Genomic DNA, 19,054 nt, shown 5'->3' with positions numbered 1-19,054 from the left:
TGAAAGGTTGTTACACTCTGTGGACATCAACAGACCATCAAAAACCTGATTTCATGTTTGAAAAATATAATTTATTTGTTCTTTGCATCAGAAATTCTACAGAGTAAAGGAAAAGTGAAATATCACCACAGAGTTAAACAGAAAGCTTCAATACACAGAGTAAGAATCACAAGCTTGAACCCAAAACCCAGATTTCAAGGATTCATCTTCATAATTAAGTAGGTTTGTTTTTTCTTGCTTGCCCTGTAAACATTTGAGCTATGATACATATAAAACCAGCACGTCACTCCTTCAAAACGCTTCTTTAGGAAGCAGGAATCTGAGGAAGGCCAAACTCGTCCACTAAGATGCCGTCCTGAAACACACACCAAAAATAAATTTTACACAAAGCAGAGAAAAGCTAACGTCTGAGTTATCGTTAAAGTGTACGGTACCCTGTTGGTGGATTGGCTGCTAGGCAGGCCTTCTGGGATGGAAGGAGCGGTGGATGCCTCATCCAAATACGAGGTGTCATCATCCAGTAGGAGCTCGTCTCCCAGTGCACTCAGCTCTGTGGGCGACCGATAGGATGGAAGAGAAGGGCGTCAGAAAGTTCTTTACTATGCCTTACGGTACGTTCACACCAAATGCGTTTCGGGCGTCAAAATCGTGCCTCAGGCCCTTAATTGGACGCTTGTGCTCAATGAATCAGACGTTTATCACCAGCGTCGAAGATGCTCTGGACACGCGTCCAAACAAGATGGTATGGGAGCGCGTTTAGGGGAGGGGCTTCTCTGTTGCCGGTGGTGTTCATACAATGGATGATATTGTGGCGATCAGTTATGTTCATAATTCGACCAGTGACTGATATGGCAGGGAACATTGTGTTGAGAAGGTGGTGTTTCCGGTCGTATGTATTTTGGTGTGACTCGGTGTGTTCACTGTGATGTCAGAGGGCTATAGTGAAGTGTGGCTGAATGGAGAATAAAGCTTGGAGTTCCTTGCTGAACACACCGCCTCCGACTCCTGTTCATCGGATCTACGTTATCGGACGAGAGTCGCTTTCAGCGCAACTTCCGTCTCTCCCGTGCTCAGTTTGACGACCTGCTGACCCGCATCGGCGCTCGCATCTCCTACCAGGACCCCAACTACAGGCACTCTCTTCCAGCAGAGGAGCGCCTGTCCTTCTGTCTCCGGTGAGTGTTTTTTTCTTCTCATTATTCTGAATGTTGTCATGGTTGGGGAAAGCTGGTCGACGCGCCACGATATCCCCCCAGGAGCCGGACACACGTCAAAAGCTTGAAATCTCAAAACGCGCTGTGTCTGCCGCACGTAAAGCTTGAATATGCGCGGCACAGGAGGCGCGAGATGCGCAGCGGGACCTCTCAACGCTCCTAGAAGGCATCCATCATATATTGTCTATGTAAACCTGACGCTTTGGACGCATTTGGTGTGAGCGTAGGATTGGTTAAAGCAAGGGTGTCAAACTCTTATTTTAAGTCTTTCCACTGGCTCCCAGTCAGCCTCAAAATAGACTTTAAAGTTCTGCTGCTGGTGTATAAATCTGTGAATGGGTTTGGGTCCTGAATACATCAGTGAGATGTTAGTCAGGTATGAACCCAGATCTAAGGACAGGTCAGACAGTGGATCCCAGAGTTACTGGTCAGCAAACATGATGATGCTGCTTTTAGTTGTTATGCTGCAAAGAAATGGAACAAACTGCCAAAAAACTTAAATCTGGAGTAGGGAATTATTATTATATCATATTATATTAGGGACGTTAGAGTGTACACTTTTGATGATATTGATAATTCAACAATAGAGCTGGGTATTAGATCTGACTTCCTCATATCGATTTGATTCACAATGCCCCGATTTAACTACTAACTCTAAAAGGTATTAAACCCACACAACTGCATTATACACAGTAGTGAAGACAAATTAAATAATCAGTTTTAGGATCTTATGACTTGATATTGGACCATTTACAGTAAATTGTATTAAAATCATAAAATTAATGAATTTAGAAAAAATCATACCATTTTAATGTGACATGAGGTGCAGTAGAGCCTTTAATATGCACATTTTCAGTTAATCAGATTAAATGAAACCTTACATATTATTTAAAAAAGGTAAGTTAAAAATGAACTTGCTGGAATTACTAGCAGAGCCTTTATCTACACTAGGGATATATAAAAGCAGCTGCCATTTATAATCTGTCCTGGGGGTTAAACTGTAGTAAGTATCAGACATAACATAGCCCAGAACAGAACAGCAGGTGGCAGTAAAACTTCTTTCAAGTCTCTAAAGTATTGTACTTTATGCACTGTTATTTATTTATATATTATTACAAAGCAGAGGCTTCATATTTTTCCGTATTGGCTGACACTTTAGTTTGTATGGTGTGATGAGTCGGCTCAGGATTTACACACATATTTATAAATGTAAATATAAAACAACTCAAATACTCCATTTGACCAGTTTCAGATACCTGTGATTAATTGATATGAGAATAAACTGATCAATACTGATGTTCTGTTTGTTACTTTCACCTGCTTCCAAATCATCGTCATCGATCTCAGGTGTGCCGTAGCTTCTGCCCAATGCCTCTTGGATCTCATTGGCATCCTCCATCATGTCCTCCAGGTCGTCTTGGAGATTCTAAATAAAGAGAAAACAAAAAAACGGTTGAACACGTTTGCAAAACTACAACCTTTAAACGACACCGGGACAACATCAGAATACCTCAATCTTATTGATATCCACTTTCTTGTATGCTTTCTTCATATCTTTGAGGCCAACTTTCATTGCATCAACCTATAGGTAAAAAAAACAAAAAAAAAATCAATGTAAAAACTTGATTCCCTTCACCAAAGATGGTAAATCTAACATTTGATATTCAATTTCTTACTGTTGTTTTTGTGTCTTTAAGGCCCTGGATTGTGTAGTTGGTTTGCTCCATGTTGAAGGACTGCTGCATGAGATTATCTCTCTGGTTCTCATACCTGGAGGAGAAAACAAGCAGCACAGATAGACTTTAGCTTGTAGAGTTAAAGGTGCAGTCTGTAACTCTTATAAAAGTGACTTTTTGCTATATTTGCTAAAGCTGTTACTATGTAAGCACAGCTTTACATGAAACTAGTAGTTTGTGTGAAAAAAACAGACTCATTGAGCCCCCCCTGCTGCCTTTGGCAGATTGCCAGAATGCACTGCGACCGAGCAAAAAGAACCAATCAGAGCCAGGATTGTGTTTGATGGACTGTCTGACAGCTATTGCTCACAGTCCCCGCCCCTTTCTGGTGGCTGGAGCGCCGTCTTTTTTACAGTGTATGGTCTGGAGGAGTAGAAGATGAAATTGGTGACTTTTCTGCTTGAAAGGTAATTAGTGCTGCTTGATTTACATTATGTTTGACCAGAACTATGTGGTGCATGTGTTGTTTCTTTGTGTGTGCGGTGCTCTCACTGCAGCCTCTGTGTGGGCTGTTGTGAGTGACACTGTCGTTGCTGCTGCTGCTGCTAATAGATTGGTGTGTGCACATTGAGAGAGAGAAGTGCTGCAGTAATATACTTTTAACAGTGTATGTTATATTACTGTGATGTTGCTGTCGGACTAATGTTAGCCTTTTAACTCCCCTGGGGGAGGGACTTTAGAGGCAGGGCAAGAGAGCAGCGGGAAGGGAGGGATCTGAAAGTTGCGGACTGCACCTTTAAGGAGATTTGATCAACAGATTTGACATTTTCATGATGTAAACACTGACTATTGGAGATATAACCACTCACATTCTCTTCTGCTTCAGAACTCTCATGGCCTTCTGTTTCACCATGTTCTAGAAAAATGAGGAAAGATATTATCAGTTCCTATTTTGCATTATATGCACACAATAAAATGGCATTAACTTAAAAAAAAAAACAAAAAAAACACACAACCTTTCTCAGCTTATTTTCTCTAACAAAAAGCCTATCCCTGAAACATTCTGAGAACAGGTTTATTCTAATGACATAATAATAACAGTGATGACCATCTGGACTGAGCATTCCTTCATTCTTTAGTTTTAGGTGCTTTTACACACAAATGTTTCCAGTAATAATAACCCAAACCCCTTTTCACGAGCAACAACTTTCACCTTTGAAGGCCCGTCTCTCATCTTCTTCATCTGATCCTTATACTTCACCAGCTCCGCTTCTAGTCGGGAGATTTTCTTGTCAACGGACTCCGCCCGAGAGTCGACCTTAGAACAAAACAAACCAGGTTAGACTAATATTACATGTGATATTAAGAGATAGTTTAAAAATTGATCCATCAAAAAATATCAGAAAATAAAAAATTTTTAAAAATATGAATTCACAACAAAAAAGGAAAAGAAAAGAAAGGGTTTTTTTTATAGGAAATGTCTGATCAAATATACTTATGCTAACACGGTCAAGAAAGAAGTAGTTTTATATTTGAGATTAAACCCCAGAAGAGTCAGTTCATTGAAACACTACATTTATAATGATATAAGAAAATAAACAGGACTATTATGCATTTACTGTATCAGTTGTAGGTTTTAACATTAATTATCTCTTGTGTAGATATAGTCAAAATAAATTAAAAACAGAATGTTTCCTGACATTTTTTTTGCCCCTTGTACCACTTTTTCCTTTTTGTCAAATCACTAGTACTCCTCAGCTGCATGGTTTAATGGAAGTGTCTATTGATATGGAAACGTATCAATAGCCCCCGGGACGGCCGAGTGGTCTAAGGCGCCTGACTCAAAAATTCTTCCTTCCGCTGCCGTGGGTTCAAATCCCACTTTTTACATATATATTTTTTTCATTTTAACATATTTAACACGGCAAATTCCACCTTTAAAAATACATATCCAAAAAAAACAAAAAACATTTTAATATATTTCCAGGGTTAGGGCTAGGGCTAAAATAAAGGCAGTGGCTATCCGTACGGTTGCCGTATCAATATACCGACATTCTATCCCTATTGGGCCAGTTTAGGTCACGTGACTAAGACTAAACCTTACCCTAAACCTAAAAATTGTTGCGATATTGGGTTATAACCATAACCCTAACCCTACACCTAATTCTAACCCTTACCCTAAGATGCAATGTATGTGTACTTCGGTAACCATACCAATAGCAACGGGGGTTGTCTGTACGGCAACCGTACAAATAGACACTTTCTAAAATAAAAGGGTTAGAGCGGTAGCTAAAAAATAAATACAAGCTAAAATAAAACTGACGGTGCATTAAGTCACGTGGTGCACCTATCACGTCACCTAAACTGGCTAATGAGGGGAGACGTTTCCGTATGAATAACCGCGTCATTGTTTATTTGTGCCTGCAGGCTCGTCAAAACGCTTCCCTGTGTCTTGTCCAACATTACCCTCACTTTTAGGTCATTTATTTATCTATTTCTGATGTTCTGGCCATTTCAGACTTTTGAACTTTACCTTTAGATCTTTTTAAAAGAGTTGATCTGAAATCTATTATCGACTGATGAGGAAAATGTGTGTGTGCATGTACAACATTTGTCCTATAATGTTAGAAATTAAATGAATAAATGTTTCTGTGTACCCCTTAAGATGTCTTCAAGTACCCTAAGGGTACACGGACCCCTGGTTGGGAACCACTGGTCCAGGAGAGATCAAACTGTCATGGATCTATTTGCATGATGTCAGGTATAGTTTCAAAAAACACAAAACAACTTTTAAAAAAAGGGATAAATTGATAGATGGATAGAACAATGCATGCATGCAGTTAGTAATTACATTACTCAGTTTTACACTTCCTGTTGGAGGGTAAAAATCATGTTGTAATAGTCCTTAGTGTAGTGTCTTTATATGGATTCACTTTTGCTTTTTAGGCTGAAATATGTTTAAAACAAACAACGTAAATAATGAAAACTAAATAAGAACTTAATTCTCCTTCCGCACCCAGACAGTGGGTGAAGTTCCAGCCCACATTAACCAGTCAGACTGGTTGAAGACTGTCGTGTTCGTCTTTCAGTAACTTTGTGCTTTTTTACACTAAAATAAATTACATCAACACATCACCAAATAGGCGCTAATCTACATTAATCTGAGCTAATCCACCAAAACTGCCAACACGTGATTTTAGGTAAAAGGCTAAATTAAATATATATATATATATATATACATATGTTTTTAGATAATAAAGTATGAGAAACATCATCTTAAATCATCATATATATTAATGTTTTATGCCTCCAGACTTTGAGGTGAATTGATCAATGAAAGTTTTGTTTTCCGTATTTTAAATTACGTCACTGACACAGAAACCAGCCCATGTTTGTTTACTTTGTTTACATCATTAGAAGTTGTTGTCGCGGTTACTCACGGTTTCTATGCAGTTGGTCAGGTTGGGTGGGGGGGCTTTCCCTTTGCCTTTGCCGAATATTCGGTTCATTTTGGACAAATGAAGACTTTAAGTTTACAATCAAGAGACGCTGTGAGACAGAGCGAGCGCTTCAGACTGAAAACCCGGAAGAGTTTGTCCAATGACGTCACACAGGTGACGTTTTCCCCACTGTCGACCACGCCCTCAATGTCACTCAGTTTTTTTCCACCTTATTTCCTTTTTAATTTAACTAAACGTATTTAAGTCCAATATTTGAGTCTGATTATTGCCCCCTTTGTTTTGTTTGTGTTTTCTCCTATTATTATTATTATTATTATTATTATTATTATTATTATTATTATTATTATTATTATTATTATTATTATTATTATTATTATTATATGTATGCACAGGCATTTTATTTTCATATTATGATCTGTTCAGATCAGTGTTCAAACTGACACAATATGATACATTTTTACTTATTTCTGTGCATTGTCAGTAACTCAGGGTACTTTATCCTTTATGTTCTCACTTACAGTGGTTACAATGCTTTCAGTGTGTTGCAATGGATACTTGTTGACTTTATTTTATGATGGCAGTGTGTAACACTGCACTTTCTTTTTTTCAGTGAAAATGTGCAAAAACACTAATAATAATAAATGATAAGTAGGATGTTTTGAAGCAAATAGTTTTGACTCAATTTGTCCTCTGAATGATCAATATATTCTGATGAACATATACAGCAACTTGATTTTTCATCTCATCTTTAATTTTGATGTTAACTGGGTAGAATATCGCAATATATCGTGATATTGTGTTATCGTGATAACATCGTATCGTGACCCAAGTATCGTGATACGTATCGTATTGCGACATCCTTGCCAATACTCACCCCTAGTTTTGAGTCGGGCTTTGAATTGTGAAAATGAGTCACTATTCCTGACTTCTTTCATTTTTCCTTTGTTTGTCATTGTTGTTGTTTTAATTTTATATCTTTTTTTTTTTATCCTTTTCATCCTTCCTTTATTTATTTATTTTTTCTTGTACTCATGACCTCTTTTTTTGTTTTGTTTATTTTTTCCATATTTCATATTCATAATATCTTGGTTTTCTCTTTCATTTTACTTAGTTATTCTTTATATTATTTTAATAAAACATTGACCTTTAAATATATAGTTCACTTGCTGTTAGATTAATACATTCAATAAACAGATGCTATGATTTAATCAATGTTATTGGCTTCATCAATAAATATAGTTATCAGTTAATTTCCTTGAAAATGCATTTTAAAAATGTGGGAATCGTGAAAAATTACTTGTAAAAAAAGTTTAAAATGCAAATATTTGTGAATTAATGTTGACATAATTTTCAAAAACAGCTATAAATGTGTCAATATCTGCAGAAATATATTAACCAGCCAAACGCTTATTGCTTGAACTAAATAATGTGAATGCTGCTGTCAATCATTGATTTCTTTATTTTATCAATATATTTGGGTGCTTACACTCTGTTTCCTCTAGGAGGAGGAGTTGCTTTACTGTAGAAATAAGCAACTATTTTCACATTAACATTCTTGTCAACATTTAAAATAATGACCAATCTGAGCATTTAGTGCTTTTTTCTTATCATTTTTTTGTAGTCTTTTTATGTTTTTTGAAAGCAGTTGTTGCATTTTACTACTCATTTTGTGGGTTTTTGAACTTATTTTGTTTGTTTTAGTTATTTTTTTGTTGTGCTCTCTTGTATTTTTGTGTGTTTTCTATGGTTTTATATATTTATGTTGTAATTTGGGGGTGTTATGTACATATTTTGTATGTTTTTGTTGTTTATTTGTGATTTTAATGTCATTTTGTGTTATTTATTTTGTTATTGTGCACATTTTTGTGTCAATTATTGTCTCAAATTAACTTTTTGAATTACATTTTTTGAGGGATTCAATTAGGGTGCCACACATAACCAGACCGAGGGCCGCATGTAGACTCCTGGGCCACCAGTTGCCTATGTCTGCAATAAAACATCAAAATACTGTATTTTGCTTTATAAATATAAGCATAATCTATAAGCAAAAAGCTCAGGGTAGAGGATCACGTCATACACACTGTTCAGTGTTAACAGTATGAGAGAATAACTGAGGATTTTGGAGATTTTTCTTTATTATTAAATACAGCACAAACATGATTGTTGAATGAATGCACATCCTGCTCAGATGACAGCAGGCAAAGCTACATACAGCATTTAATATAAACAATAACCACGGATGCACGAGAAAAGCTTGACCTTCTGTACTTTCTGGCAATAAAATATGAATTTCTAATTTACATATAACTTTTAGACTTTGAGGATTATTTACATTTGAAATCTAGCTACTACACTATTGAAACGCACACTGAAGTTTGCAATGTAAGCCCTCCTGCAGGTGTGCCACAGAGTGACCAACCATAGATCGGATATTTCAATATTATGATATCTGCATTTATTATATGGAACATATTTGCATTACATTAAAATAGAAGCACTGTCTACTCAGCTGCTGATGTTGATGTTTCTATCATAGCTATTGCTGACATGCTACAATCAGTATTTTCTGGATGCTTGTGTAAATTGTCTCTGTTGGTGTTTTATATAAGAATTCATACATTTTGTACACGCCTGTGATGATACTATTTACATATATGCACAACATGGCTACAGGTTGCACAATCCAGAATGAATATATCAGCATGAACAAATGTATTAGTTGGATGGATATTAGTCCTTTAGCCTATAATGTAAATGTACATAACAATATGTGTCCAAGTAGTCTGAACACAAAGACAATTAAGAGCCCTCTGTCAAATTTTAAATGCACATTTGAGTCCAGGATTTCCAACAACAAACAGGCATCGATGTGTTTGAAGGTCGATTCTGTTTGTAACCTCCCACTGACTCTTATCCAACTTCAGAGTCCACATGGTGAGTCACTTTTCTCACACTGCATTCAGTCAGCAACATGCACAGGAGAAAAGGTTCAGCACACGGCTTATGTCTCTAACTCATGCAGCTACATTTACAAAGAACCACCATCTGATCGCAAGCAGTGGAAATTCATAATCCTGTTTTCTCTGGCTTTAAAACAACCTCCTGGACTTCTTAAAGGCACTTTTGGCCAAAGAGAGAAGAAAAACATTTAAAATAAATAAATAAATGTTGTTCAAAATCCAACCAGGAAAAAAAATCTGTACAGCGTAAACATTTGTCATCAAATGGAATCAAAATTCATGTTTTACCTTCCCATGTCTACAATATCCATTAGATGTGAAAAAACAAGATGTACTTTTTCACATGGGAATTGAATTTTGATTTGAAATGTTATTTTTCCAGGCACAAGGTTGAACTCGTGAGCTTACAGTATAAAGCAATAAGCAGTCAACCAATCATATTATTACAATTACAATTACTGAACATTCTGTGTCAAGGATTAATTCTAGAATGGGAATAGGAATCTGGTGGTTTGCACGTCACAATGAGGCCCTCTGTCTAATTTTGTGCTGCCTCAAAACAAATACAAAAACACGTCTCCAAAAACACACAAAACAAGAACACAAAATGACCAAAAATACAGTAAATGACTCCAAAAATACATTGGTGGAGCACAAAATGACAGAAAATAACTCCAAAAACAAACAAAAAACAAGACAAATGCACAAAAATTCACTTCTTTTTCCTTTGTCAATGTTCAAATTGGCCATTATTCCAGATGCTGAAATAAATGTTGATAATCCTCGGATCAAACATTGACATTTTTGTGTCTTATATCTGTTCTAGAAGGGCAAATTGTGATTGTTTTTCAGATTCTAACATCCCAATCCAACAAACCAGAGATGACGTAATAATGATTTTTGTGTATAATAGTGCTTCAAACAAAAATAGACAATACTTTCAAAAAGACATAACATTAAGATTTTAAATTTAAATTCACTCTTAGTTCAACAATCCATCAGTATACAAAAAACCCAAAAACAGACAGAGCGCGTTGACTTTAAAATGAATCGGTCATCTAAATAGTAAGCACATTTGAACACAATCATAGTCTGCTACCATCATTTCAGGTTAGTCTTAGGTGATTTCACTCTTATAAAGGAGAGCTAGGTAAATGCCTCTAAAATCTAAAGAAAAGGGACAAACTATCCTCATTTCCTATTGGAATATAAAAACCATACATTTGATATCAACCAAAAGCTCTACTAGAAATCAAATTTGGAGTATGTAAAAGTACTAGTACCACTAGTAGATTTTAAAAAAAAATGTATTACTTGTAAAAACTCAAAGCTTTTCTTGTACTAATAGTAACAAATAATTATCTACTGGCAGAAGATTTTTGCTTTATTAGTGAGTCTCTTAATGCATCAGTGCACCAAAAATGTTTATCAGTTTAAAAAAAAAATCATTTTTTATACCTAGTAAACACAAAATATCTCACTCGTACTACTGTTGTAGTCTACTAGTAGTACCGGTGTCACAGACTGAGTTTACCTCGTACTGAGATTGATTATGAGCATGCCCACTACCGGAAAATACATTTTTGCTAGTTCCGCCGTGCCGAGTGAGTGACAATCTCAGTCAACAACTTGAGTAAACTAATAGTGTCTCATACAGCAATCTCAATACAAATATAATAGTTTATTCTCCAAAAAAACACGATTATAGTAAAACTCAATACGAAAAGGAATCATTTATTTTCCAAAAAAACATGATTATAATATACATTGCAATAAATAACTGTTAACCTAATGTAACTTTACAACAATAAGCTGTTGTATTCATATAAATTAGCAATCTTATCATGACAATCATATTTTTTTTTATCATTGGTTGATTTTTTTATCAATAGTCGACTGATGTGATGTTTTAAGCATTTTTTTTTTTTAAATCAGTACAGCAATCTCTGTATGACATTGCTCATGGCAATTCCAGCACGGGTACATCTCAGTACGTAGCAGTCGCGTACTGAAATTGTAAGATAAACTCAGTACGGAGGTAAACTCAGTCCGTGACAAGCCAAAAGATTCACTGATAGTACTAGTAGACCAAATGCGAGGTATGAGGATAACCAAATCCACCACCCTGATGGGTTGTAATTTTTCGAAAGCCAATGGGAAGCCTGAATTTGCTTTTTTTTTTAGCATATAAGGCTTACTAGTAGTACTAGTGAGCGACTACTAGTAGTAGCCTTTTTGCTGCACTATTAAAGCTGCTAACCTTGATCGTTTTTAATTAGATAAAATCAAAGACGTAAAACTGTGTTTGTTTTCATCAAACACTTAGTTTGTTGACATTTTTGCTCATTGCATTATGGGATGTGGAGTCCTGTAAACGAATACATAGAAGTGTTTTTCCTTCATTCTTTGCGCCTGTTTTTTTCGCGACTCCAAATCCCACAGTGCAATGTGCAAAAATTTCCATATACAGAGTCTTTTACATTTTTTTTTTCTTCGAGTAAATGATCTTCGATTTATTGATCAATAAGTCCTATACTATGATTTTAACAAAAGTAGCAGCTTTAAGGTCTATCCGTGAACTAGTAAACCAAAATTGAGTATGTACTCCAAATGTGAGTAGGAGCAGAGCTTAACTGATACCACTAATAATGGTTTTCCATATCCCAGTGTTTGTGAGAATGACGGGTGATGGGAACAGCTTTCATCAGTGTACTCTACATTGTGGAGGTGATGTGCGTTAAGCCCAGATCACGTGATTCCTCTTTTCCAATGTGGGAAATTGAAGACGGTTCCACTGCTAGTCATGTGGGTTTAGTTCTCTCTGTGTTCTCCAGGGGGAGGGCCGCCTCCTGGATGGTGCTGGGGAGCTTTTTGCTACCTGAGACTTTGTCTCCCTTCAGCCTGGCTGACAGGCAGAAGTCCTTGAAGCAGCGTTTGAAGTTCTCATCCAAAAAGGCGTAGAGGATTGGATTGAGGCTGCTGTTGGTGTAGCCCATGGCTACGCAGAAGAAATAGGCGGCCATTATGGCAGTAGTTTCAGGCACGCTCACCAGAGCCTTCACCAAAATAAAAATGTGAATGGGAGTCCAGCACACCACAAACACAGCCACCACCACCACCACCAGCCGCGTGATCCGACGTAGGTTGCGATCTTTTTCCCGAGAGCCGGAGAGTATTCGGACGCTTTTCAGCCTCAGGACCATTAGGGAGTAGCACACGGTGATGATGAGCACAGGCACGACGAAGGCAAAGACGAACACGCATACCTTCATCAGTGTGTCCCAGTATGCGTACGGCTCTGGGAACTGCAAGGCACACTCAGTTATGTCTAGAAAGGGAAAGAGGGAAAATTAAGAGCACTTTTCAATAATAAAGTGCACTTAGATTCAAATAAAAAGTCACTTTGCACTGTTCAGAGAGTTCTTAATGAGAAACCAAGCTGCCCTCACCAAAGAACATTTTGCATTTCTTTTAGCACCATCATTAGTATTCAGCAGGGATGCATAATGTGTGTCTGATAGAATATGTCACCAAAAGATGAAGTGGAAAACATGTTTTTTTTCCCTCATGAAAGTTAATTACGAATTTATAGATTTTCCTCTGTTGACAACCTCAAATTGATTTATTCATTGAAGGATGAAGCTGAGGTTCCTCACCACTGTTAGTCTGGGTACCACCCAGGATGAAAGCAGGGATCCCTGCAGCCGAGGACAGGCTCCAAATGCACACGTTGATCATCTTGGCTTTGATGGGAGTTCGAAAGTCCAGAGCTTTCACTGGGTGGCACACGGCCACGTAGCGATCCACGCTCATCATGGTCAGAGTGAAGATACTGGTAAACATGTTGTAGTAGTCGATGGAAATGAAAACCTTGCAAACGACTTCTCCGAAGGGCCACGTATTTAGAAGGTAGTCAGTGCTCTGGAAGGGCATCGTGGTGGTGACGAGGGCGTCGGCCAGGGCAAGGTTGAAAATGTAAATGTTAGTGGCTGTCTTCATCTTTGTGTACCTGTCAGGAAGCAAAAGCAAAACCGGATTTGAAGTCTAGAAACATGTGCTGCTGAGCCAACAGTTGTCTCTGTAGAAGCAATTCTTAAGTATCATTTTTGGACTATCTGGTGCTCGTTTGAAGAAAATCTGCAAACATTTTAAAGGGACCATGTTACACTGAATCAACTTTTCTGTGCTTTAAACATCATCAAAGTGCTATATGGGCTTTATACACATGCCCAAAGTGCTTTTTCATTGATTCCCTCAGTCGTTAGTTAGAGGGTGATTTGCTCCTTTCTTACTGCAGGGTGAGCCAAACACCTCGCTCCAATTTGATGATACGTTCTTACTTTGATGACCAATTTGACAAGGCCCTTAGCTGGAGAAGCCGCGCCTCCAGGAAGCTCTCTGCCGTGATTGACATGTAAACAGACACACCCACGAAGGTGAGCATTTCAGCGTCCTTCGCGCAGTGCTTTGTATGTAATATTCTACAGTTTTTGTATGTACCGGAAAACGCCCCGCCCCCACGCTCTGTCTCATGTTTAAGAAGCAGCATGAGCTCGGCTACGGAGTGGGTGGGAGGAGGGCGGGCTGTGCTCTGGCCCTCCGTCACCGTTCGGGGAAGAGGAAGTCAGTGTCCCGTCTATCGACACGCCCACTCATGAATATGCATAAGTAGGCCGCAAATCAGCCTGTTTATGTAGAGTTGCGCAGAAAGTGACTTTTCGGAGGCTAAAACTCTGGAAAACATACGAGTTTGGAAAAATAAACCTCAAATACTAATGTTTTTAGAGTTCTCACAACAAATGAAAATGGGTGAAAAATAGCATGACATGGGGACCTTTGAATAGATTCAGGAAATTCAGCCACAGGTTCTGACTCCACCAAATGAATATTTGATTGCAAAATCTGCCCTGCTTGCTAAAGTATCTCAGCACTCTGAATAAATAAGGCTTTTATTAACATAATGCCCTGTTCCGGGGTCAGCACGTCAAGTCGTTCTAAAAGACTTAAGGGGAAAAAAAAGTATTCATTTCAGGTTTAAAGTCCAACATTGTCATTGAGTATTTCATCTTTTAAAGCTAAATGCTACAGCACAATTTCCTCGCTAACAATCAGATCAGAGTATAAATTAAGATTAACCATAGATGTGGAAGATATAAGACATTTTACCTGAAACAATGAATAATAACGAATGGTTGAAATTACCATTCAGCCACATTTTTAATGAACCAAAGTATTATTGAGGGGTTTTTTTATTTATTGTGATTTATAACTACATCGTAATGTTTACATTACCCTTTACAACCCTTTTTAATGGAAATTACACTGCACACCCAAATCAGATGCAAAATCATTTCACTCAATGTTCTTTTAAGTGTTCACCATTGAAATGGTATTTTATTGAAATGTATTTTATCAAAATATATCAGAACAATCTATTAATGTCATGAGATGGCCTTAGTTCCCCCTCTCTTTCATTTTGTGTTGTCCCAGTCACAGTTTAGGTCCGCAGACCTTATTTTTCCATAAGTGTGGTCCTTGGTCAACAGTTTTTATTTAGCTCAGTCAGGATATCTGTTCTGGGACCTCTCTGCCATTCTAGCAGCTACATGAAAAGCCCAAAGCGAATTGAGAACCCACTCGCTCATAAGCAGAGAGAGCGGTCAGCATGACCCCCTGGAACAGAAGCACAGACGGTAGATGGCAACAGGAGACACTGTTTAATTAGACAAAAGAGGAGGAGCTGGAGTAGGGGTGGGACTATGTGTGCAGAAGTAGGCGTGTTGCAGTGGTTTTAAATTCAGCGCCGTGACTAACTCTAACTAACCAATGGGAAGCATGGAACATGTTCAGCTAGATGATTAACTCAATTAGTGGATGATGCAGTCAGTTGTTAACAGATACTGTCAGATGATTGGACTGGGCTAGCTTGATTCCCGTAGACTCGGTTTGCATGTGCATGTGCATGTAGCCTGACTGACTGACAATGGAGATGTGATTGAGATGCAGCACTTACAGCACTTAATGTCTTGCTATGTATTACTAGAGTGCTTTGCTAATGCTGAAGGCCCCGACAGTGGACCAATGCATTATCATTGTATTTACCAAGGATTCCCTGTTGCTATTGGCGATAAGAATGTATGGTATTTGTCTGATTCAGCACACTGGCCACTGGAGGATTGGCTATGTTACTGGTCACTGAAAAAAATCCACGTGCCTATGGCGTGTTGGTGGAAGAGGAAGATAAGTCTTCCTCCTGAATGTTGATAAGAAGATATGTAAGGGTTAATCTTTGAGCTGACCACAGGAGTGATGTGGTGGAAAGTTCAATTATTCCTGCTTTGCCACTGCTGTACACTGGAATAATCACCAGTAAACTGTGGACTTGATTGGAATAGATTTGCTGGTGGTTGAATGGATGGATGGATGAATGTTCTCTGAAATCAACAGCTTCATTAACACAAACAAATACTTCAACAAAAGCCCTCCGTCTTACCATTTATAGAGGGTCTGTGGGGGATTTGGGTAATAGCCATGCGGCGTCTGTTTACTATAAAACCTGCTTTCCTTTCAGCTCAATTACCATCCACAGAAAACATGTGGTGATTCCTTGAAACAAAGTGATAAATTGTCTTTCTACGGGCAGGGCAATTAATGTGCCCTGAGTTGATTGTCTACAGTTTGAAACCTTTTGGAGGCCATGCTGCGTTTCACGTATCATCAAATAAGATTTGTGGCTCTAGCCGACCATAAATAATGTACAATGAGGTCCAAGCGGGCTATCAGCTTGAAAAAGCACCACCGTTTTCAGATGTAATTAATATCAAGTTCAGAAGCCTCAGATACATTTACAGAGTTGTTTTCGTACGACAGAGTTATTAGAGTCGTAAAAATGGGCTGCTTTGAATGCTTGTGGCTCAGAGGAGCAGTTCAGGGGCCAAATATGGAGCAGTTTGATCTCAGGTGGGCCACAGACCTTATGTTGGAAAACGAGTAATTTCAACATTATTGTGGCCTGTTTGCACTTTATACGTAATTACAAAATATCTAAAAAAAATGACAATATCCAAGCATTAAGTGACAGATATCAGTCCCAACAGGATCTTCACTTTACATTTCCTATTTTTCATGACCAATTTCTATTTATTTAATTGAAATATTATGTTATAATTTGAGTAAAATTGAAAGATTTTGTAAGAAATTTGAGTTTTTTCAACAGTTAAACACAAAAAATGACTGCAATCATGCGATATAAGCACCAGAAGTGTCGAGTTTCATTTAATAATTCATGTTTTCTCTATAATTTTTACTTTCTCCCATGGGCCAAATAGGATGCTCCAAAGGACTCCGTTTGGGCCCCCTGGCCATGAGTTTCACACATGTTCTAATGCATTGTATCTTGTCCAAAATGCAATTACTTTTGAGTTCAAAATCGAGGAGCTCTAACACAAGCAAGATGTCAGTAAAATACCCCAAAAAAACCCATAGACAATCTGTGCCCTCTTTGTGTGATATAGGAGAAGATTTTCACACTTCTTAGAATATTCAGAAACCAGACTTTTATATTTTAATATTTGCTTATAATCTTACCTGATGATCACATACATAACCAGGCAGTTTCCCAACAAGCCGACCACAAACACCACTGAGTAGACCGCAGTGATGATGGGGATGATGGGGGACATGCCCTCCTGTTCCCAGCCTTCATCATCCTGGGTCTTATTGCTTCTGTCGGAGTATCCGGACACCCAAGCCGAATAATTCTCCGGACAGCCCTCCAACAATGAGGGGACGCACAGACTGCCTTCTTTAAATATTTCAACCGGAGTATTTTCCATCCTCGACTCCTGTTAGTATAGTTTGAAGGTGAAAAGCACGAGTCATCATTTTATCATCATAATAATCAAAGGGACAGGAAAGAAAGAAAGAAAGAAAGAAAGAAAGAAAGAAAGAAAGAAAGAAAGAAAGAAAGAAAGAAAGAAAGAAGACCCAGATGCACAATAACGTGCAGTAAAACCACTATATTTCTCAAAAAAATGCACACAGTATTTAGAAAAGCACACGCATGAACTATTTTGACCACACAAACGTAATGACAAAATGATAGACAGAATATTTCAAAAAGCGCTTCGTCAGCACAACGCGGTTACGCACCTTAACCTCTCCAGTTGGGCAGCACGCCGCGTCCGTGTGATGTGATATTTAATGTTTAAATATAACTGTATTGTATTGTATTGTATTGTTGCCCTGATGAAGGTGAGAGCTCATCAAAGTTTGTGGTCCGCTCTGTGTAGTAGAGAGAGAGAGAGAGAGAGAGAGAGGGAGAGGGGTGGGTGGGGGGTGGGGGGGATTGATGGGGGGGGCCACCCTGGCGCGTCTCACCCGTGGGGATTGATGAGGGGGACGCGACACCCGCACTTTCATAAAAAACTAAAATTCACCCTCCTTCATCCAGTTAATTTGACTGAATGGTGATGGCCAATCACAGCCAGCCATTTGACGAAACCATCGTTCCGAGAAGGTAAACAAAGAGTTAACAGAGATGAGTAAAGTGACAAAGAAATGAGTAACAGGTGGCAAAAAAAAAAAAAAAAAAAAATGGTCCAAAAGTGGCAGAAACGTGACAAGAAAAGAGTGAAAAGTGACTAAAATGGATCAAGAAACCAAGAATTGACAAAAAAGACGAAACAGGTGGTGCAAAAGGTAGCTTAAATGAGCAAAATGTGGAAAACAATCATGAAAAAAGGCAAAAATGTGAAGAATTAAAAATTAGGGAAAAGGGATATTAATAATAGTAAAAGACAGCAAGTAAAAAAATAAAATAATAATAATAATAATTGGACAAAAATGGCACAAAGGTAAAAGGGGGGGTTAAAACGTTTCCTACTTTTAGGATTTTCTGGGGGAATAATAGTTAAAAAAGACATAAAGAGCCACATGTTTAGTATCACTGACGTAATAATAGCTTGATCATGGTTTTAGTAAATTAATTTAATGAACTAAATTGTGAGTCAACGGTTTCCCTCTAGAGAACCCTCACTTATAAAACTGCTGCTCCATCTCTGCAACCTTTAATTTAAAGATGATAAAATCATTGCTTTCCGGCACTTTTCTGAGAATCCAGCAGAAACAAATTTAGAGAGAATCAGCCCAGGGTTAAAAGGCAATAATAGAGGTCATAAAGACTTAAAAACTGGTGATAACAACACTGCACATTTCAGAGCTTTTCTGCTTTACAGGAAACAGGCAGGGATGGGAAAGAAAAGCATAAACAATTTCTAACGTCCGAAAAGAATGTGTAATATTTCATTTTATTATCCATCCATCATCCATCCATCCATCCATCCATCCATCCATCCATCCATCCATCCATCCTTCCACCCATCCACCCATCCACCCATCCATCATCACATTTTTCCATCCATCCATCCATCCATCCATCCATCCATCCATCCATCCACCCTTCCACCCATCCACCCATCCATCATCACATTTTTCCATCCATCCATCCATCCATCCATCCATCCATCCACCCATCCACCCATCTATCCATCTATCCATCCATCCATCCATCCATTTAATCATCCATTCATCCACCCATCCATTATTCCAAGCATCCATCCATCCATCCATCCATCCATCCATCCATCCATCCATCCATCCATCCATCCATCCATCCATCCATCCATCCATCCATTATTTTATTCATCCATCCATCCATCCATCACATTTTTCCATCCATCCAT

The 19,054-nt window shown here is 38.1% G+C and overlaps 2 protein-coding genes across 3 annotated transcripts; both read right to left on the bottom strand.

Annotated features, from left to right (window-relative positions):
* Window positions 1-49: 49 nt before the first annotated feature.
* Window positions 50-6,490, bottom strand: chmp5b (charged multivesicular body protein 5b). Its single transcript, XM_028434372.1, has 8 exons — window positions 6,331-6,490; window positions 4,104-4,208; window positions 3,760-3,806; window positions 2,891-2,984; window positions 2,725-2,796; window positions 2,532-2,640; window positions 435-550; window positions 50-355 (listed from the first exon to the last, which is right to left on the bottom strand). Exons 1-8 carry the CDS (start codon window positions 6,397-6,399, stop codon window positions 305-307), a joined length of 663 nt encoding a protein of 220 aa, XP_028290173.1. The 5' UTR covers window positions 6,400-6,490; the 3' UTR covers window positions 50-304.
* Window positions 6,491-11,217: 4,727 nt separating this feature from the next.
* Window positions 11,218-17,638, bottom strand: LOC114454133 (kappa-type opioid receptor-like). 2 transcript variants are annotated; one of them, XM_028434348.1, is made up of 4 exons: window positions 17,463-17,638; window positions 16,899-17,155; window positions 12,968-13,320; window positions 11,218-12,639 (listed from the first exon to the last, which is right to left on the bottom strand). In XM_028434348.1, the coding sequence occupies exons 2-4, from the start codon at window positions 17,144-17,146 to the stop codon at window positions 12,113-12,115; spliced, it is 1,128 nt and encodes a 375-aa protein (XP_028290149.1). In that variant the 5' UTR covers window positions 17,147-17,155; window positions 17,463-17,638; the 3' UTR covers window positions 11,218-12,112. The 2 variants fall into 2 exon arrangements, with proteins under 2 accessions (XP_028290149.1, XP_028290150.1); XM_028434349.1 differs by lacking the exon at window positions 16,899-17,155.
* Between the last annotated feature and the right edge of the window lie 1,416 nt (window positions 17,639-19,054).

The sequence above is a fragment of the Gouania willdenowi genome, chromosome 20 (genome assembly GCF_900634775.1).
Source record: "Gouania willdenowi chromosome 20, fGouWil2.1, whole genome shotgun sequence".
Taxonomy (NCBI): domain Eukaryota; kingdom Metazoa; phylum Chordata; class Actinopteri; order Blenniiformes; family Gobiesocidae; genus Gouania; species Gouania willdenowi.
This window is presented reverse-complemented; position numbering and strand designations above follow the sequence as displayed.